General features: G+C 50.6%; 10 protein-coding genes across 10 annotated transcripts; 5 read left to right on the top strand and 5 right to left on the bottom strand.

Moving 5' to 3' along the window:
- Positions 1–202: 202 nt before the first annotated feature.
- On the bottom strand, positions 203–2,512 carry UREG_02577 (ATPase; the record flags this gene model as incomplete). Its single annotated transcript, XM_002543015.1, has 2 exons — positions 203–940; positions 995–2,512. The coding sequence occupies 2 exons, from the start codon at positions 2,510–2,512 to the stop codon at positions 203–205; spliced, it is 2,256 nt and encodes a 751-aa protein (XP_002543061.1).
- Positions 2,513–2,716: 204 nt separating this feature from the next.
- Positions 2,717–3,791, top strand: UREG_02576 (uncharacterized protein; the record flags this gene model as incomplete). Its single annotated transcript, XM_002543014.1, has 3 exons — positions 2,717–2,964; positions 2,993–3,440; positions 3,642–3,791. 3 exons carry the CDS (start codon positions 2,717–2,719, stop codon positions 3,789–3,791), a joined length of 846 nt encoding a protein of 281 aa, XP_002543060.1.
- A 420-nt stretch (positions 3,792–4,211) lies between these two features.
- On the bottom strand, positions 4,212–5,072 carry UREG_02575 (C-4 methylsterol oxidase; the record flags this gene model as incomplete). The annotated part of the gene is made up of 3 exons (XM_002543013.1): positions 4,212–4,773; positions 4,831–4,916; positions 4,974–5,072. The coding sequence occupies 3 exons, from the start codon at positions 5,070–5,072 to the stop codon at positions 4,212–4,214; spliced, it is 747 nt and encodes a 248-aa protein (XP_002543059.1).
- A 789-nt stretch (positions 5,073–5,861) lies between these two features.
- On the top strand, positions 5,862–8,037 carry UREG_02574 (uncharacterized protein; the record flags this gene model as incomplete). The annotated part of the gene is made up of 4 exons (XM_002543012.1): positions 5,862–5,878; positions 5,951–7,540; positions 7,606–7,731; positions 7,791–8,037. The coding sequence occupies 4 exons, from the start codon at positions 5,862–5,864 to the stop codon at positions 8,035–8,037; spliced, it is 1,980 nt and encodes a 659-aa protein (XP_002543058.1).
- Positions 8,038–8,927: 890 nt separating this feature from the next.
- UREG_02573 (GTP-binding protein SAS1) lies at positions 8,928–9,696 on the top strand (the record flags this gene model as incomplete). The annotated part of the gene is made up of 3 exons (XM_002543011.1): positions 8,928–8,957; positions 9,052–9,319; positions 9,377–9,696. 3 exons carry the CDS (start codon positions 8,928–8,930, stop codon positions 9,694–9,696), a joined length of 618 nt encoding a protein of 205 aa, XP_002543057.1.
- Positions 9,697–10,396: 700 nt separating this feature from the next.
- UREG_02572 (uncharacterized protein) lies at positions 10,397–11,635 on the bottom strand (the record flags this gene model as incomplete). The annotated part of the gene is made up of 2 exons (XM_002543010.1): positions 10,397–11,094; positions 11,161–11,635. 2 exons carry the CDS (start codon positions 11,633–11,635, stop codon positions 10,397–10,399), a joined length of 1,173 nt encoding a protein of 390 aa, XP_002543056.1.
- Positions 11,636–12,261: 626 nt separating this feature from the next.
- On the bottom strand, positions 12,262–13,248 carry UREG_02571 (uncharacterized protein; the record flags this gene model as incomplete). The annotated part of the gene is made up of 1 exon (XM_002543009.1): positions 12,262–13,248. The coding sequence occupies one exon, from the start codon at positions 13,246–13,248 to the stop codon at positions 12,262–12,264; it is 987 nt and encodes a 328-aa protein (XP_002543055.1).
- Positions 13,249–14,277: 1,029 nt separating this feature from the next.
- UREG_02570 (uncharacterized protein) lies at positions 14,278–15,107 on the top strand (the record flags this gene model as incomplete). The annotated part of the gene is made up of 5 exons (XM_002543008.1): positions 14,278–14,313; positions 14,372–14,406; positions 14,472–14,540; positions 14,605–14,967; positions 15,026–15,107. 5 exons carry the CDS (start codon positions 14,278–14,280, stop codon positions 15,105–15,107), a joined length of 585 nt encoding a protein of 194 aa, XP_002543054.1.
- An 882-nt stretch (positions 15,108–15,989) lies between these two features.
- UREG_02569 (uncharacterized protein) lies at positions 15,990–17,930 on the bottom strand (the record flags this gene model as incomplete). The annotated part of the gene is made up of 5 exons (XM_002543007.1): positions 15,990–16,689; positions 16,738–16,792; positions 16,847–17,333; positions 17,393–17,481; positions 17,543–17,930. The coding sequence occupies 5 exons, from the start codon at positions 17,928–17,930 to the stop codon at positions 15,990–15,992; spliced, it is 1,719 nt and encodes a 572-aa protein (XP_002543053.1).
- A 981-nt stretch (positions 17,931–18,911) lies between these two features.
- UREG_02568 (uncharacterized protein) lies at positions 18,912–19,837 on the top strand (the record flags this gene model as incomplete). Its single annotated transcript, XM_002543006.1, has 2 exons — positions 18,912–19,527; positions 19,596–19,837. 2 exons carry the CDS (start codon positions 18,912–18,914, stop codon positions 19,835–19,837), a joined length of 858 nt encoding a protein of 285 aa, XP_002543052.1.
- Positions 19,838–20,230: the final 393 nt, after the last annotated feature.

The following is a 20,230-nucleotide window of genomic DNA, read 5'->3' as shown; positions in this document are numbered from 1 at the left end:
TTTCAAAGCAGCAAGGTGTGCCAAGCCTGGGCCAAAACAGCTCAGAGCTTTGATATAAAAACACCGCTTCACTTGCGGATGATGTATTATTTTGAAATCGAAACATCTCATTTCAGTTCAACTAAATAGTGCTATGGCTTCCCGGAATCATAAATCGCATTATTGAATCTACCGCCCAAAACCAAAGACCACCAGCCAGGTCTCAATCATGTCTATTCCCAAATTCCTTGCTCCATCTCTCATACTCCCGTAAAATCGGCAGCGATATCTGTTTCGGGACCTCCTGCAAAGCCTTGTCGAAATGCTCCCACTTGATCTGCACCTCCTCGCCCATCTCCTCCTCCTCATCCAGCGCTGCATCCGCCGCCGTCTCGCACACGCTCACCAATTCGGCGCCAGAGTACCCCTCTGTCTGCGCCGCGAGTGCAATGGGGTCCACTTCGTCATGAACGTCCGATTTCGCAAACCAGATATCCAGTATCTCCTTGCGGGCCTCCATGTCTGGCAAGCCGATGTACAGGATGTTATCCAGTCGTCCTGGCCGCATCAGCGCCGGGTCAAGCGTGTCTGGCTTGTTGGTTGCGGCCACTACAAGCACGTTTTTCAACTCCTCGATGCCGTCCATCTCGTTGAGCAGGGTTGTCAGCACATTGACGCCGCTCTGCTGGCCAGGCCCTCTCCGCCCGGCAATGGCGTCAATCTCGTCGAAGAATATTATGCTAGGCCTGGCGGCTCGAGCTTTGCGGAAAATTTCTCTCAGTGCCCTCTCAGATTCACCGACGTACATGCTCAAGACTTCAGCGCCTTTGACGGCCAAAAAGTTCAACCCAGCCTCGGTTGCGAGAGCTTTCACGGTCAATGTTTTGGAGCAGCCTGGCGGGCCGTAGAGCAAGACGCCCTTCTTCCCACTAACATTAAAGCGCTTCATTCGCTCAGGGTACTAGGAACAGTTAGGGTTGTAGTTACAACGCACAAGTAGACTTGGGTAACCCACCTTTAACGGCCTTTCTACCGCCTTTTGGAGATATCTCTTGATATTCCGTTGCCCGCCAATATCGCTCCATCTCACCGCCGGCGTTTCCAGAAACACCTCTCTCATGGCAGTGGGCCGGGTCTCTTGTAGGGCTAGTGTTACATCCTCCTCCCGTATTTCAAGTGGTGTGATGGACGGTTTGTCTTCCGCAGCCTCCGCGTCTGCAGGGGGATCTTGCTTGTCATCCAGCCGCTCTCCAGCGAATTGGGAGAGCTGACGTGATTGTGCTTTCCTACACGAAAGCTGAAGCAACGAGAACAGATCCGCACCCACATAACCGTGTGTTTGGGCTGCTATTCTCTCGAGAAAACCGTCACCCGGCTGATCAGCTGATCCTCGCAGCGCCCTAAGGATCTCGGCTCGGTCCTTTCCGGTTGGGACTGGCAGCTCGATTTCAATGCCCAGCCGATGCGGAGTTCTCAGAGTGTCGTCCACGTCGTTTGGATGCCTTGTGCATGCAGCCACAAGCACATGGCTATCCTGGAGCGTGTCGAGACACTCGCAGAGAACAGAGGCCATGGACGAACCGTCATTTGAGCCCCGTCTGGGCGCAAGAAAATCCAACTGGTCGACGGAGATAAGACTCGGCTGACACTTGAGCGCGTCTACAAATATCTTCCGAAGCTTTGCTTCCCCGTCCACCGTCGATCGACCGATTATGGAGCTCTTGATGGGAAACACGCTTCTCCACCCAGCACCTTCAATTTTATTCAACAGCGATGTTTTGCCTGTACCCTTTGATCCGTATATGAGAATCCCTCCACTATTTTTGAAAAACGACGGCATCTCAATCTTCTGGGCTTCCGCCGTGAAATCTCGGAGTCTCTCATTGATCTGATCGATCTGCGGACCCAAGCCACCTAGGCCGGTAGTATCAACCTGGAGCCCCGATTTGGGCGCAGAAACCGGATCCACGGGGCCAATCTTCACTTTTGACCCCAGAGTAAATCGAGCAATGGTGTTTTCGCTCTTCTCTCTCCCGGGGTCGATTTCCACGATCTTGAAGCTCCTCCGGCACCTCTTCAGCTCGTAGTCAAAAGTCATGCCCAGGGCCAAAATCTCACAGTTGGACAGGGGATGTTCCAAGCCCCATTCCCAGTAGGGGCGGTCCTGTTCCGCCAGCTCTCCATAAGTTGCAATCGTCGTCGCGTCGGTACACTCCTCCAGGCGAGCCACGCCAATCTCTCTCAGCGGCTCCTTGGATTCGGTAACGGTCACTTTGTCACCGAGTTTGAATCCGTACATGGTCTGCAGCAGCTTCGAGGTCTGGATCACGTTGTCATGGATCTTCTCGGGGGCGGACCAGGCAATTGCAGTTTGGCGTGGGCCGTCGTCAAGCTGCAGGTGACATGGTTCCCCTATGATCAGATGGCACTGCAGAAGCGATGCCGCCGACATCCAGACCCGGAATGCATCCTTGGAATCATTCCTGGGTTGACGCGATACGGGCCGGATCGTGAATTTATGCCGCTCTGCCATGGTGATTGTTCTGCAGAGCAATGTGTAGTGTGGTAAAAGATGATCTTCCTCCAGGCTTCGCGTGCACCGGTTGTTGTTGTTGTAGCTGTTGCTGTGGTCTGGGGGCTGGCTTGTTGAGTGGCGAGATCAAACATCAACAGACCGGTGTCATTTAGTGATATGCCAAACTTGATATAGCGAAACCGCCTCTGTCATCTATCTCTGATGCCGGTTGTTCAAGCAGCGGTCATCGATCTTCAGTCGTCTTGCTCTCAGCGTCAAAGATCTCCGATGAAGGGTTTTACGGTGGTGGGGCACAGCAGCAAACACCCGTTGCCCTCCAGCAGCTCGCCGTCTGGCAATGCAATCCCGTCAGTGGTGATGCAAAAGAACTTGATAGATCCAAGGATCGATGCAAGTTGTGCAAAGGATCAGGATCACGGCCACCAGCCTCGCCCAGTTCCCAGGCGAGCGTGAGTTGGATGCTGGATTTCGCAGCAGAGCGTCGAGTATTTGGTTAACCGACCCAAAACCCGGACGCTCCCAACGTGACATCGCATCCCTCAAGCAACCAACAGCATCGCACGACAGCAAGCAAATCGCATGCCTGCGAATGGCTTCCGGCCGCCTCACCCTGCGCTCGCACTTTTGGCAGAAGCCTTTGTCCCTCCGCAGCGTTGTCGCCCGTTCCTCCAGATCGCTGCCCGCCACAATGTCATCGCCGGCTCCTAACACCAATCAGTCAAGAAGGATCTCCGCGTCGACATCGCCTCCAGCATCGTCGCCGGCATCAAAGGTAGCGGTCCAGTACTCCGAAGGATGTGACCCATCAATTGCACAGCCGGATCTCGACGTCCTGCTCGGCAAGGAGACTGGGCGATGGGAGCTGTGCCAGGACGCGCGCGGCATTCGTAGAGAGTACCGGTTCAAGTCGTTTAAAAAGGCCTGGGTGCGCTGCAACCAAAAGAAGTCGTCTCTCTTCAATGTTCCATTTGGACTAACCATGGCCCGTTGCGAGGAGTATAGGCGTTCATGTCTACTGTCGCAGAACAATGCAGTGTCGAAAAGCATCATCCCGAATGGAGCAATGTGAGACATTGTTGTCCTACTGTTTTGTTTTTATCCAGCTTACTCTCTGTCTCTATTCTAGATATACAACAAAGTCTCGATTACTTGGACGACTCACCGCCCGCGCGGTCTCAGTCTTAAAGACCTAAAGATGGCCAAGTTCTGTGACGAGCAGGCAGCGGTGCATGAGGAGATAGTGGTTCCTCCACCCTTGCCAGAGCAGTCCCAGTGATGAATCATCATGGGTTAGGGTTAAAACCTTGCGAATCCCGTATAGTGACGGGTGTCATCTTGTATAATTAGGTATTTATCTACACAGGTAGTCCAGAAAGTCTGGTAATAACTATAAAACATCGTGTTTCTTGGACGCCACCCAAGTAGAACATAGGAATTGCTCCTTGGAAAAACGGTCTGAAAACAAAACTGCGAAGTACGGAATCATTAGGAGCATATAAAAAGGGCCGTTATTGCAACCACAGCACAGGAATGAAGAAAAGAAAGAGAAAAGACGAAATCCCGTGAGGGCTAAAGGGTATTAAAAGTAAGTATTAGCCACAAGTGAGAATGGCAAAGTCTCTATAACAAACCAAAACCCCCCTTTTTGCTGAAAATGGACCCAAAACCTGGGTTTGTTGACTCGGTCTGTCGTACTTTACTCCGTCTTCTTTGCGGCTTTGGACTTCTGCTCTCTTCGGCGCCTGACAGCTTCTGGGGTGTACTCGGTATCAAGTAGGTAGTCCCACCATCTGAAGCTGCTGGAGTAGTTGCCGACGAATTTCTCGTGGTGAAGGTCATGATGGTCAGCGCCGGCCCAGAATGGCAGGAAGTGATGCAGACTCCACGGGAACTCGTAGCCGCTGTGAGCATCAATGGCCTGGAAGAGCCGTAGGACGATCCAGATGTACATGGTCAGAATGTGCAGATCTCCAGTGAGCGCGCACCACAGGATCGGGCAGCCGACAGAGCCAAAGCCGAGAGCCATGACTTCGATCGGCGAAGCGTATTCGGCCGCAAGTCCGAATGGCGCCGAGTACTGGTGGTGAATCTTATGCACGGATTTGTAGAGAGGGCCCCAGTGGAAAGCGCGGTGGGAGAAGTAATGCCAGGTGTCTTCCAGCACAAAGAAAATGGCAATTTGATACATCATCTTCCAGATCGAAGGGAACGGAACGCCGGTTGCAAGGCCAAAGTATTGAGCCATTGGGTGGAAGAGCCTGCAGAGAGGATTAGTTGGTGGATTCTGAGAATCATAACATTGACACTAAACGTACCAAATCTGAGGCAGCTCGACGGTGAAGTGACTAAGGAGGACCAGTCTGGCACAGTTCCACTGTTCTTGGAGGGTTGGAATTTTGTTCTGCCAGGCTGTCAGTCAAGGGTAAGCAATCCCGGGGGGTTCGAGAGCTCCACGAACGTGTTGAATCTTCCAGCGGTTAAAGTACTTTGTCCGGTCGATGATGATCCAGGGCAACGATCGTCCAAAGTAAACCAGCTCGTGCATCACAAAGGACATGATGCCCGTTGCAAGGACATCATTCTGCATGTAGGCATACCACGCCGCCCACAGCCGTTCAGCGACATTTAGATGCGTGTTGTACTTGGAGATCTCTTCAAACTGGCCCCAGTAGCTCGTGGGAGGCGGCGAGAGGAGGGTGGTCGAATTCCTGCACGGTCAGTTTCTCACACACGTACCCGACGACGGAGGGACGGGGGAGCAACTCACATCTTCGTTGCCCAAATTGATCAGCGCGGCCAGCAGCGTTGAACAGACAGGTGGAAGCGGTCTTCGCGGCGAGGGAGAACTGGAGTCTGGCGACGCAGGAATAAATAAATAAATCTGATAATGAAAAGGGCTCGAAGGGGGAAGATGGCGAGATTTGGGGGCGAAGGGGCTGCTTAGGGGGTCTTTTTGGTATCGGTTCTGTCAGGGCAGTGGGGCAGACCCCGGCCCAGCCAATCACGCGCGCAGACCACGTAACGTACCTGGTATTGCAGTCGAAACCGGAACCAATCCAGCGTACAGCCGAATCGTTCGATTGGCGTGGCCTGATACGCCGTTACCGTATTGCGCGTATCGATACAGTCACGTGACGCACTTGCCCAAAGCGGCGCTACGTCATTTGTTATCAGATCAAGCCATCACGGCTCTGCAGGCGCAAATCCTCCGACGGCGCCAGCAGCAGCGAGCACCACCGCCGTTGTCGGGATTTTTATTAGTAGGACCAGAATTGCGGGTAGCATCCGACCCATGCACCGCGTCGACCAGGGTTTTGCAGTTTGACGCCAGCCAACCGTGGGAGAGATGTCGCTCATCGAGGAGTAAGCCGTCACAAATGATACCGAAGCAGATTGCTTCTGATTCCCGCGGCTGATTTTCAAGTTTCTGCCTAGTCATGTTCGACGCCTGGATCTCTACCTGGACAAGCTCCAATTGCGTGCCCTAGAGGCGGTGCAACCCTCCAGCACGGACCAGGACGGATCCTCCACGGCAGCCGACCACCTGCTTGCGCCACCGGTAGCCGCCCTCGCCGGAACCGTAAGAGCGTTGTCCGCGGGCTCATCGTCTGGCCCGTTATTGAAGCCCTCCAAGCTTCTAGACTTGCTGCGTCGCGTCCGTGATCTAAAGCCGGACCTGGGACCAAGCGATGCCGCGTTGGACGATGGTTATACCTCGGGCCTGCTATGGATGGTTGCCGCAAAATCAACGGTTCAGGCCTTTGCTGCGATAACAAACGCATTGCTCACAGAGACGGCCCCGCTCAGCGAAGTCATCTGGTACTGGGACGGGGTTTTGGGGTCGTACTTCAACAGCGGCCTGTACGCAATCCAGACCTCGCCAATACGGTTTGGAAATCATGTCAAGGGAATTTACCAGCACATTTGGCGGTGCCAGCCCCAATGGCGCCAAGAACTCGACAGTGCCACCCTGTCGGCTCGTTGGTCTGCATTCTACCGGCTGGTGCGAGAAAGTGCGAGGCGGCAGAGCATGGCAGAAGCGAAACGGGTATTTCTGTCCCCGTTTCAATTGTGCCGGACAGAGGCCCGGCGCAATAGGCGGAGCTTACTGAAGATGCGCGAGCTCAATGCCTGTGCGGTCGGGCTTCTATTGGAAGAGGGCCTACTGTTCGATTTCGACGAAGAAGATACCAACACCAATGTCCCTAATAGCACCCCAGAAGACTGGCAGGATACTGTATTCCGGACCACTTTGCTCATGCAAACTATTCTGAAACACGTTAATGACCTTAGCAACGATTTTAACGGATTCGAAGACAACGTGTTTGCCAGTGTCGATGTTGCTGAATCGCCATTTGCTGAAAATCACCACCCGAAATATCCCGTCGTTCAAGCCTTCCACGTTATTCAGCAGCTCATAGATATTCTTGAAAAACAATTGCCGCAACAGAGGCTCCTCTCGCGGAACCTCGCGCGTCAGTATGGCCGACCTTCGCGGCTCATTCGCTATTGGCTCCCTGCATTAGCATTTTTGTTTTCTTCGAGTACCGTTTTGAATATATTAACGAATAGACGAGCAGAGCTGATAACCTGGGCTCGAGAATTGGGGACCACCGCAAAGGATTTTTGGGTAAATTGGGTGATCGGTCCCCTGACTCGGCTAATTGGAACAATACGCCATGATGAGAAGAGCGAGGTAGCCTTGATGAGCAAGGGGAGCTTGCAATCGGACTTGGCGAGCCTGGAACGTATGGTTGTTGACTACGCCATCCGGAACCCGGAAAGTGCCCATGGCGGAGCGTTCACTTCCGCTGAACTCGAACAAATCCGGTCAGGCGTAAAAGAAGGCGACCTCACTCTTGTTCTACGGGCCTATGAACGGGATTTGCAGCGGCCTCTCAGGGGTGCCCTGCGGGGAGATCTAATCACAACATTGCTTATACAGATCCAGAAAACCAAAGTGGATGTCGAAGTTGCCATGAGTGGCATCGACTCCCTCCTCAAAAGCCAACAGCTGGTCTTTGCGTACGTTGCTCGACAATTTTGGGTCTTTTTGAGTTCTATTTACTGAGTTCTAACCATGCCTCTAGCTTCATCGGCCTCACCCCCGGAATCCTTGTATCTTATTCAGTCATCAGTTGGCTTGCCAGCGCCTTTGGGAGTCGAAGAGGGCTTCGGGTCGGTAAGAAGCGTGAAGAAGCACGACGCTCGCTCCGGTTCGTTCTCTTGCCGATCATCTACTAGTTGGACATTGCTGACGTTGCGTAACAAATAGGGCGGTTAACCGTGTCCTTGCATCCTCGACTCCTACCCCAACTGGCGTTTTGTCGTATAAAGATCATGGACTGTTGATTTGCGAGGCAGAGACTCTCCGCCAGAAAGCGCATCAGGTTCTACCCGGCCACATATACCATGAGTTCCACGAGGACCTCGGCGACCTTTTGAACGTGAATTCTGGTATTAGCCAGCAGTTGCGGGTTCTGGATCAGATCCGGTGGGCATATGCTCAGTGGATTCGTTGAGAAGCACCGGAATAGGAACTGCATAATCTACATATTAGCGGCATAGATGCGACTACGGGGTGGCACAAAGTCTAGCGGGTTATCTGAGCTTCTTTGCATTGCTGTTGGTCTTGTTCATATGCTACAATAATACGGATGGATGATCATAGTTACATATAGATATTATCGTCAACTGCTGGCATTCTTGTTAGTCCCATTGTCAAGCGCCAACATAGCCATAGCCATCGAACCTCTCAGCATTGCCTGGCCAAATATAAAACTGGTTGCCGGTTACGCCCTTGAGCCAGCAGCCAGAGCCGTTTTAAAGGGGCAGCCGTTCCGCACGTGACCCCCTCGAAACCAGGCTCCCAACGTCACAACAGCAAACCACCAACATCAACCCTGCTGTCCTTCTCCAGCACTTCAGTCGGGCACGCCGTTGGGATCCTTGCCAATCTGCGTCGAGTCTGCGAAAACAATACCCATTTTCTACTGTTGTATGCCACTGCCACTCCAACATCCTGCGTCCCTCTCCCATCCTACCACCGCCAGCGTTACTCCGGGTCTTGATCCTCCATTCTTCCCCTAACTCAGCCCTCCCTCGACCCTCCCGTGTTTCAAAGCCGAAATCAAAGCCTTCCTTACGTGTCCGTACGATTTATCACGTCTGTTTCATAGCCAGGCATCCCATCCACGAAGCAAACGACCGACCGCTACACTCGGCACCGTGAGAAAGCAAACTCCATATCCGCTCCTAACCAGTCTCCCGTCTCCCGTCACAAGGTGCCCGCAGTTCTACCTCGTTTACAACTTGGGCTGTTGCTTGGAATCGTTTCTTCGGTCTATCGTCGACAATTTGCCCTGCTAGCCCTTTACCTTTTCCAACTTTTTTTTCCATTTCTCCTGCCACAATGGCTGGCACACGAAATTACGACTTTTTGGTACGCAGAAGCTATCTTGACAGTTGCTACTGGAGTTCCTTCCGAGGCGGTGATTAGAAGGTTGGCTGCTAATAGTGTTGTGATTTTATTGCAGATCAAACTCCTGCTTATCGGGGACTCGGGTGTGGGTAAATCCTGCTGCCTGCTTCGATTCAGTGAGGACTCGTTTACTCCATCCTTCATCACCACCATCGGTATCGATTTCAAAATCCGCACCATAGAGCTGGAAGGCAAGCGGGTGAAACTCCAAATATGGGATACAGCAGGCCAAGAGAGATTCCGGACAATTACAACGGCTTATTATCGCGGGGCGATGGGAATATTACTCGTCTATGATGTTACGGATGAACGATCTTTCAACAGTGAGTTGTCTTTTACCCTCGACTATTTAATAACAGTTGCTGATGTTGATCCTTTAGATATTCGGACATGGTTCTCCAACGTGGAACAACATGCTTCTGAAGGCGTACACAAAATGCTGATTGGCAACAAGTGCGACTGGGAAGAAAAGAGGGCTGTCTCCACGGAGCAAGGCCAGCAGCTGGCAAATGAGTTAGGCATCCCATTCCTAGAAGTTTCCGCTAAAAACAACATCAACGTCGACAAAGCATTTTATACTCTAGCTTCGGAGATAAAGAAAGTCATGGACACATCCAAGGCTGAGCAGTCGGCCTCGCATAATGTCAGTATAGACCAGGGGAGCGGGTCTGGGGCAGGGTTGGCGAACAAGTGCTGTTGAATTGATTACATTTGATGGGAAGAAGGTACGAAGAAAGTTGGCACCAACTTCTTAACAGATGGTTATCTGTATAATTCTATTATCTTGTTTTCCTCTTTATTGCGTATGATTACCCCGAAGAGATAGGATTTTATGCTCTATGACAGGTTGACCGGGTTGCTAATTTCGTGCATTTTGTCACTTCATTCTTTTTTTCTTCTTTTCCATGAACTTTCCTTTATCTATCTTTTTAAGGACTGTTTCCTGCTTTTATCATAGGAGTTAGGGGCTAGATGACATGTCGGTTTCCAGAAAGCAATTAGAGGACAACTCTTGTTGAGATGGCAGAATATCCCCCCCACAAACGTATGGCCAACGAGGGGTTTGCACTTTGCATTTCTATGTGTCTTCTCGGTCATTATTTTATACATCATATCCTAACCGTGTAGCGTAAGACACGGCCTTTCGTATCTCAATACAAAAAGCCTGCGGACGGGGACTATATATTGAAATCTATACGTCCTGATCCAAGCCTTCAACACTGCAATTAGGGGTGGGAAAGGATTCCTTATACCCCCTCCCACACACGGACGGGAGCACCATATAGCCAATCACCAATTGGCGGGAACTCATCTAGCTCCATTTCAAATGTGTCATAGTACATAAAAGTGTTAGCAAATTGCCGCAAGCAAAATTGCAAAAGAAATATCGCCGCCAGGGTTCAAAACCCCTCGCCCTGGAACAAACATTCGACATGCATCAATGAAGGCGGCTCAGACCTTGGCAGCGATTCAAACCTCGGCCACGGCCTCCTGTGCCATGCCCTCACGAACCTCCGTGCCTCTGAAGGATTTTCAAACAAGACACGCCAGCTGCTCAGTCCCTTGGCCGATTGCACCGCGCTCTCTACCCGGTCCAAAACCGTATGCGATTCGCCCGTCAATGGTAGGATGGGATTGGCTACGTTGGCCAGCTTCCACTGGAGTTTGCGGTTTTCCGAGTCGTAGCGGAGGAACTGGGCGATATGTTCGGTTTCCAACCTGGATAGATAGCGGGTGTCCAGGGATATCTGGACACCATAGGATTGTTCCTCGCCTGGATTCCGGGTATTGATGTTGTGGTGTAATTTAATAAGGTCTTTAATGTGTTTCTTGAACGGTGCGAGATGGGCTATTACAGACGGGAAAAGCGCGGGGGAGCTGAGGGTGTAATCTTGTAGCGTAAAACCGCGGGACCCGTGGGTGGTATATGCGGGTGGGAGTTGGAGTTTGGAATCGGACGATAGGGGGAGATTCTGGCGGAGTAGATTTCGTAAATTGTGGACACGAGCTTGATACTCCTGTGCTGCCGCCGGTGATTTGAAAACCAGGACCCAGCCATGTTTGCGTCGGAGCGTTTGAAGGTCTCGAGACGGTATTACTATTCACACAGATTAGCACCAGAGCTGACATCAAAGCAGAAAACCTATGGACCGATGCTACCCACTCTTTTCAAGCCCCCCATCAGTCCTCCAGCCCTCAATAAGCTTCCCCGGATCTAGCAGCTTTCTGAAATCGCGTTCAACCAGCGAGATCGGCGCGGCGGAGAATACCAGGGCAGTTTTGTGCTCTCGCCGACTCGCTACGGGATCTGTAATCTTCAATTGACCGATCGCATCGATCTCGACACCCAAGTCCGTGTACGTTGCAGGGATATCGGGTAGTTCGAAGCGCTCAGACAGGATGGACCGCTCCTGGGTGATGCGCTCGGGATCATACCCTATCTTCGGGGCCTTTTCAGGATATCCAGCAGCAAGTTTATCGGATAGACCCTCGCGTCTCGGCGCGGGTTCGTGGTTTGCGGAGAATTGGGCCTCCGGCGGGCCCTGGTGAAGGTCTGCGAGCGCGCGACGAGCGGAGTAGGAGAATGTGCGATTCCAGAATGAACGTAAACTCGACGGTCGCAGGTTCCCGGCGGACATCTTCTGGAATCAGGCCGTGTCAATTAGTCTGCGACTGCAGCCCAGAAAGCAAAAGTCCGAGCCTGGGGAGCACAGCCAAAGTGAGGTCTTGCACGCTTCCGATTTGGTGCAGTAAGAGCGCCAAGACTGGATCAGCTAACTAGTTACCCGACGCCACAGTGTGGCTTGAGAGTCTTGCTTAGTCAGTTGACGGAGTTTACGGAACTAGAGACTGGAGAGTATTAAATTCGATATCAGAGAACGATCAATTCTATCTTTGCGTTACTGAATCCATTTAATTCCGTCGCACGACCCCATCTTCTCGGCCCGCTCCCTTATTCTATCAGCTATCCAACCAGAACGAGAAGATGCAGCGGCCGTGCCCCTCTTCGCGCTTTTCGAAGTGAAGCACTTCCCTAGCCGATACGAGTACTGTAAACATTCCGAGTCACTGGCACAACGCGATTCACATTCCTTAATTGATGGTACATCATGTTCGTCTGTTGAAAAGTTATCCCAATTGTCTCGCGGAGAGGACATGCCGGGTTGTATGAGTTCGGTAAACACGTCGCGGTGGAGTAGGATCGAGCCATTGTTCTAGTACAGTTTAGCATGGTTAACGGTGGGCCACAAAGGCATTAGCTATATCAACTCACGTTTCTAGACCATTGCTGATCAAACCGCCACATGATTTCTACATCACCCGGCGTCATGTGATGGTAAGAGACAACCGGGTAACACCACAGGTCCCCAAAGTGATCGAGGTTCCATATCCGTGCCGTTTGCAACATCGGCCACGAGTAGGTAAGGGGAATTCCCGCGTCAGCCATAGTTTTCCCAAGCACAGCGTCCCCTGCCCACTGAGAGGCGGTATAATCGTCCAATTCTGCAGTTCGAGAAGCCCGATAGTTTGAGAACTTCTTCATCGCCGAGTTGGAGAGCACAAACCCGGAACCACCATAGCCAAAGACCAGGCTGCCTAGCCTCATTTGCGTGCCGAGATAATAGGACTTTGTCGCATCGAGCATTGCGAGCCAAGCCAGTAGGTTTGACCAGACCACATATGTGTCTGCCTCGATGAATACGAACCATTTTGCATCGGGACGTACATCGAGGGCTTCATCAATCATGGGAATAAATTTCCATTTATCAAGCTTCCATCCAGGGTTGTTGGGCTTCCCTGAAGGCCCACTCACGTCATCCAGCATCAAATCGCTCGCCTTGAGACCTTCTCTCCCCAACTCCTTGATTCTTCTGTAAAGTTCAAAATCTGGATTGGTCCGCTTGATATCTTCGCCGATTGTCCGCAAAACATCGTGGGTCTCCACGCCTGAGATGGTTTCTTCAAAGTCGGAAAAGATAGCGTAGTTAGGGATGTGCTGAAGAGTTGTCTGGAGATGGATGGGGACCTTCTCCAAGGCTTCAGTGACACCAGTCTTCAGAATAATCAACACGTCATCCACCCCGCAGAGGGCCTGGCGACCATTCTGCGCGAAGTCCGGCTCTTTCCTGGTAAGAGACACCCGTAATTTATTGTGATGAATCAGTAACTGGTGAAGCAGAATGATAGCAAAGATTGGAATGGCAACAAAGAGCCAGCAACGCCAGCGACCAAGCCAGCTGTGAGTAGCCATTGATTATCTCAACATCAACGCGGAGAAGAAATCAAAAATCATCACGGGAGCCAGCTTTGAGACAAGAAGCTTCTGCAAGGTTCGCATGGCAACATCAATAGGGGTGATTGACCATGCAACCTAACCCTACAAGGGCACAGTACAGCTAGGAACGCCATGCAACCTCTCTCTCATCAAATGCAGACATCGACGCCAGCTCGGAATTGCTAGGGCCAATGGAATGCCTGCTCAGTGAAGGGTGTCTTGAACCCAAGACGCGGAAAAGCCGTGTGGCTTCGAGAGCAAAAAAGGAGCAGCAACACGTAACACATAGTTACTTGTATTATTCATGCCGTTAGACTCGGAATTGACCAGCATCAGACCTTGATTTCAGCTAACCTTCGCGTCTCGAAAAAGTCTCCGATCTTTCATTCACACCGGATGTATGGAAAGTAGGTTTCCATACAAGACATGGTGACAACAACGCGGAGTCCAAGACCCCAGCCAGCGATTCTCCATGTAGCCTCCAGAAAGGGTCCTTGCTAGAGTCGATCACTACATTGCAGGACCAGGCCCTGCCCTTCTGGAAGCCGAGTCATGCAAGGGAGGACGGTGCGCAACCTTTCGACGGGAGCAACAATCTGGGAGCCCTGCAGGTAGGTTAGCAAGCGTCGGGAAGCTGCACTGTGACTCTCTTCCGTCGCCGTTGTTCTGCAATATAATTATATCTGGACACAGCCTGGAGGATGACGACGAGAGCGACAGCGTCAGCCATCCAGCATCGACGGTCGATGCCAGCCAATCACAGCGAACACCCGGGCCACATGCATTTAGAGTCCAGCCACATGCGCACCCATGCCTGCGCCACCATCTGTGGCTAGTTAGTTTCAGGACTGGATGATTACATAATCTCGACTTTTGCGTAATAATCTCGACTTTTGCGGACTTTTTGATGTCGAAAAGAGAATCTCAGAGATATCAGAGCAGATCGACGACATCGCGAGGATTTTACAATTATCTAGTGCAGCCAGCCCTCTCACATCAGACAATATGGGGGTTCAAAGGAGAACCCGGAAATTTGGACTGGTTGGTCTTTTGACTATGAATCTGTCAGTCTGTGGCACGCTCACTCACAAATTCATAGGTTAAACGGGCCATCTCTCTTCGGGATAGCAGATTGTATGTGCTACTTTCCCGATCGCTTCGAGTTGTCGGACTTGGTACTAATCGTTTCGTGGTTGCAGGAAACAAAACCAGGCAAAGGAGGAAGCAAAGAGCACTAAGCCTGCCAAAGCTGAGGTGGTCCGAGAAATGTATGGTTTCGCGCCCTCTACCTTTGCGGGTTCCCTCTTGACTGACTGGAGACCCATTCATTAGACCTCAAGCTTCCTCTGCTCTTTTCTTTCAGTACAACACCGCCCTTGCGCCGCCATACTCCGTCCTAGTCGATACCAACTTTCTCTCACATACCGTTCAGCATAAACTCGAGGTCATACCAACGATGATGGATTGTCTATATGCGAAATGCATCCCCGTCATCACAGATTGCGTTCTGGCCGAACTGGAAAAACTGGGACAGAAATATCGGCTTGCTTTGAGAATCGCCAAAGACCCAAGATTCGAAAGAGTCAAGTGTGACCACAAAGGCACGTACGCCGACGACTGCATCGTTGATCGAATCATCAAGCATAGGATTTATATCGTTGCCACGAATGACCGTGATTTAAAGCGAAGAATCAGGTGCGTCGACAATCCCCCAAGCCCTTTGCTGAACACTATGCCCTAACCTCAAGGACAGAAAAATCCCGGGTGTTCCAATCATGAGCGTTGCCAGAGCAAAATATGTCATCGAAAGACTTCCAGATGCTCCCGAGAAGTGAATTATGTACAATTTTTCAGAATTCCCCGCACCGCCACTATATTTTGGGCCGAGGTCGGTGATCCGTACGCACAAAATGCTGGAGCCCCGTTTCGAGATAAATGTCTCGTTTGGCTTTCTCAGAAGCTCGTTGGAGCAGCTACAGGATCGATTCCGTGTCTATTATAGCCTGAATCCTGCTCCGGTAAGCAACCGGGGGTCACTGCCTGAAGAGAGCCAAGCTTAAACTCTGACAGAAATCGTGAGCTGAATGGCGGAAATCCGCCAACAGAGAATTACCGCTTTGCGAAAGCACAATACTGTACATATATCGAGCACCTTGCGCTCTAAATCAGGATGATATCAACTAATGTTATGACATTGCTAAGATTGGAACCCCCCCTTCCGGCCTGCGTAGAGATTTCTTCCTACTTTCAGCCCTTCAATCTCAACCACTCCGCATTCAAATCTTCTAAAATGTGACTTCAAATCGTGAGCACGTCATCTCTGAAGCTATTCCTGCCCTTGATAAGTGGATAAGGAAGCCAGATCTTCAAGGATAACCTCCCTCCCGTCTGATTTGAGAACTTGCAGCCCCGAAACACGCATATGAATGGAGATACAAGACCACTGGATAAAAAATGGGTTCAGATATTTCTTAAACGAAATCCTAGTGTCTCATCTGTGGTTTGGGAGTGATTAGATGAAGGGGTTAAGCGAACCCAGTCAGAGCTCACTTTAAACCTTCTTGGGAAGATCAGACTTTGATATAAATGAAGACTTTAACGAGAGCGAAAGCGCCACTCTTGTATGCTCTAGTACCCGACATAGAAAATTCTCAACACATTTGGGCCAAATATCAACAACATTAACAATGATCAAGCCGCATGCAAGTGAACTCCACCTAGTAGTTGTTGAATTTATATCTGTATGTTCCACAACCTGTGTCGACGTGGGCAGATACTGCCAATCCAGGTTTCCCAGCTTGATCAAACATGTCAGAACTAGATGCAAAGTCTAAGGATCTTGAATATGTTGACTCACCATCGCAATCCTCTAGGAACATCGTCTCCATTGCTTCTTTGCAATTGACATTGCAGTTTTCCAACTTGCCCTTCGGCTCCCATTTTAATTCTAGTTCCCATGACTTCGGCTTCAAGTCAGATTGGAACAGCCAAAGGGATAGCAAAGAGGCGCGTTTCTCTTTTTTCCGTTCTATCCCGGTAGCAATTTTCCATGTTATACCCTTGGCTTTGTCCTTGTCTGCGACCGCACAGAACTTGCTGGTGGTGCTCTTAGGCGTGGGATTGGTGAAGTAAACTCGAGGAATCCCACTCGGGGATTTGTTGTCACAAGTGAGTTTCGGGTCCTTATCATCACCGTTTTTGGTGATTTTTCGATAGACGTCTGGACACCCGGGGGTGGAGAATCCCTTTATCTTTTGGTCCTTATACTCAAGCTCCTTTTTACCTAACAAACCGTCTTCCCCTTCGCGTCTGTCGATGCGAATGTGTCTAGCCTTCTTGTGGTCACCGTTTCGTTTACCGGAGATGAGGGGCTCTGATTCTGGTTTCTTTGAGCCGGGGGTAGGTAAATCGGGATAGCTGCCCATGATCAGTTACGAATATTTTCCAGAGGGTTAAGGTACATACCGCTGTATATGTTTCTCTATCCACTTCGCAAGAGCAAAGAAGGCGTATGAATCGGCTTATGACGGCGAGTTAGTCACTCTACAACACTAGCTTAGATTAAAGATCGTACCATTTCGCTGAGTGTATAGCCCGCCTTTATCCTTATGGACCCAATTCCTTAGGAGTTTGGCGTAATAGGGACCGTGAGCATAATTCATGACTTTTTTGCCGTCCTCTTTGAATTCGATCTGGACGTCTTCCACGGTTGGGGCTTCGCTTTGTGGGTTCATGAAGGCGGAGATATGAGCAGCTTCGTGGAAGAAAACTCGGGCTCTATTGTCCCAAGTCTCGAGATTACTCTGAACCTCCTTTGACTTCTTTTTCCCGTCCGCAATTGCCTTGTTCATAGATGGCAAGTTGTGGAAGAATTTGTTGCAGAACATAATCTGGCTGTACGCCCCTCTCAGATCGCTCCAGGCAAATAGGCGTCTGTCTTCACCGTGAAGTGGATTGCCGCCTTTGGACCCGTCCGGTCGTTTAGCGCACTCTGATTTGGGATTCTTGTCGCCGCAGATATCTTCTGGGTCATTGTTGCCGTCCTTGCCGCTACAGCGGACCTAAAGAAACCCGATTGTTAGTGACGCAGAGTGCTTCAAAATCGGGATGCGGACCATACCTCAATCCAGAGTGCCCTGGGCTCCGGTAACGACAGTGGTTTCATTGACCACCAGTTTCTATATATCCGCTCTGTGGACCGGAAAATTTCTAGGAGACGGCCTCAAGTTAGTTTGATATATTCCCCTTTGAATATCTAGTGCGAATTTACCCTGGATTTCCTTTCTTTTCTCATCAGTCACCCTGCCATCACCTTTCACAGGACCCCAAAAGTCCTTGGCAGCTTGGTGGTTCCAATCGATGCTCTCGAATACATCAGGCTGGCTCGCTAACAGCTGAAAATCACGATATGCCTCAGCAATCGCTTTTTTCTCATCATCCCCGCAGCCTTTCCACCCATATAGCTGGGTCGGCCGCGAATACTTGACTGAGACATCATTGATGTCATCCAGCAGGGGCGGGAATGCTGGAATCTGGTCCTTGGAAGGGTCCGGGGGGTCATGGGAAATGGTGTTTTTGGCAGATGTATGAGGGCTCAAGAAAGAGATTGCAAGTGCAGCATTCATCAAGGCACCAGATAAAGTGCTTTGGGAAAACATCGCGATTAAGGAAAGGCTATCTCATGAAAGCTATGCTGCCAATAGATTCTTTGGGAATGGTCTGTTGCGAAGAATCTATCTTGACAGGGCGATCCCAGGCCTCTTTTATAGCTCAGAGTCCAAAGGAGGATTCAAAATTTCAACAAGATATAGGGAGCAGTGTTGGCTCTCTATTTTGGCCGGCGATTAGCCTTGGAGCTCAGGACTAGCAGGAGCTTTTTTTGGATTTCAAGGGTAGAGGTATCTGCCCCTGAATCCGCCCAATGCTTAAACACTTGAGAACGGAGGACGCCATGCTGCTCTGACAATATGTTGGGAACGTGGGAAAACTGTCACCGGAACGTGGAGTTGAGAGAGGAATAATCAACGCCAGATAGGCGCAGTTGTGCCTTCAATTTTGTGACTTCAGTTAGTTAGGGAACCCAAAGGTCTGGTTGGTAGCAAAGAAATACAACAAATCTCAACGGAGGAATCAAATTGCTATTAATACTCGAGCTCAGAGATAGTTCAGTTTCACCACGAGGTTGTTCATATATCTGCAGCGGAGCAGGCTAGCTTCCGCCAACTCGAACATCACGTTAGCAGCTCAATGCACAAATTCGCCATCAAATCCTCTTGACCAGTTAACTATAGACGAAGGAAACCGCCCAAGTTCCAAGCGGCGAAGTGACTCATGCAGCTTCAAGGATGGAGCGAGTGCTATGAAGCTTCCCCTCTCAACGGGTCAACAGGGACATTTGCGTTTACCGAGGCCATTGGATTGACTCTTGGCCATGTTGGCCACGATGGTCGATTCACCAACAAACGAAAGATTGTTTAAAAGGCTCTTTTGCTGTGTTTTCGGAGCCAACCGGTGTTTCGTCTAAATATTGTCGTGCTAATCCTTCCATTTGGACAAGGTTGCATCACAGCGATTCAAAGCTGAAACATAGCCGACTGAACGACATCTCGCGACATATACCCACGTGCCTTTTTATCACGATGGCTGGGGAAGAAATACCCTCACGACCATCTCGGTCTTTAGCCGGCAAGGTGGCCATTGTCACCGGAGCAGGGTGTCAAGGTAACGGGATAGGCAACGGCCGAGCAGCAGCAGTCCTCTTAGCTGAGGATGGAGCGTCAGTTGTCTGCGCAGACTTGAACCTGCAATGGGCCGAGAAAACGGTGGAGATGATCCTCAAAGATTCACATGGAACAGCTTTAGCCTGTGAAGCCGACATCACCAAAGCTGAAGATTGCAGGCGGATCGTTGACCTTGCCGTGTCAAAATTCGGCAGGGTGGATATTCTAGTGAATAATGTTGGTGTTGGAGGTGCCCGAGGGACTGCCGTTGATGTAGATATGGAAGCGTGGGCGAAGGGCTTGGAAATAAACGTGTCGAGCATGGTGTTGATGGCTAAATATGCGATTCCCATCATGAAGCAGAACGAGGGCCCTATGCGAGGAAGTATTGTCAATGTTGGCAGCGTTGCAGGATTGAAAGGAGGAACGCCCCATTTGCTATATCCAACAAGCAAAGGTGCGGTCGTGAATATGACCCGTGCAATGGCGGCGCATCATGCGCCCGATGGGATCAGAGTTAATTGTGTTTGTCCTGGTACGCTCGACGATATTTTTTCGATAGCTTCCCTAGTATATTTGACAAGCTGCTAATATAGATTATAGGTATGCTTTATACACCAATGATGTATGGGCCCGGGATGAGTGAGGAAGCACGCGAGGCTCGGAAAAATCGGAGCTTACTTCGAACCGAAGGCAATGGGTGGGACTGCGGAAGTGCAATTCGCTTTTTAGCAGGAGGTGAAGCCAGATGGATTACGGGCACCATCTTGACTGTTGATGCCGGTGCAACTGCTGCGGTGGGTACTGATTTGCCTAAGACTGCCAGTGTAAATGCAGGCAAATAGATCCGACGCATTACTCTACGTAATACAAGAGATATGGTTAAAACAATTCCTCACTCTATCTAAAACCGGAAAGATATTCCGCCTATAACTGGTAATATGGCAAATTTCCCGCTCCTTCAGGCTCCTTGGCGGTGCTCCGCGCTCCCCATATTGAACGCCAAGACTCCGCTTGAACCCGGGCGGAAAACACGACAGCGGAGAGCGGAGATTCCACGTGACGAGCTGCCAACCGCACAAACCGAAACTTCGCTTCAGTTTCGATTCAAGCACTTTTGTTTCATTTCAATCGAGCATTCAAACACGAGCATGGGAATTCCACATCTTACACGGCACTTGTTGCCGCATGCTGAGGTGGTTTGGCTGGGAAGCTCGGAAATCGCCAACCGCGAAGGT

Source organism: Uncinocarpus reesii, genomic scaffold (genome assembly GCF_000003515.1).
Source record: "Uncinocarpus reesii 1704 scaffold_1 genomic scaffold, whole genome shotgun sequence".
Taxonomy (NCBI): Eukaryota; Fungi; Ascomycota; class Eurotiomycetes; order Onygenales; family Onygenaceae; genus Uncinocarpus; species Uncinocarpus reesii.
This window is presented reverse-complemented; position numbering and strand designations above follow the sequence as displayed.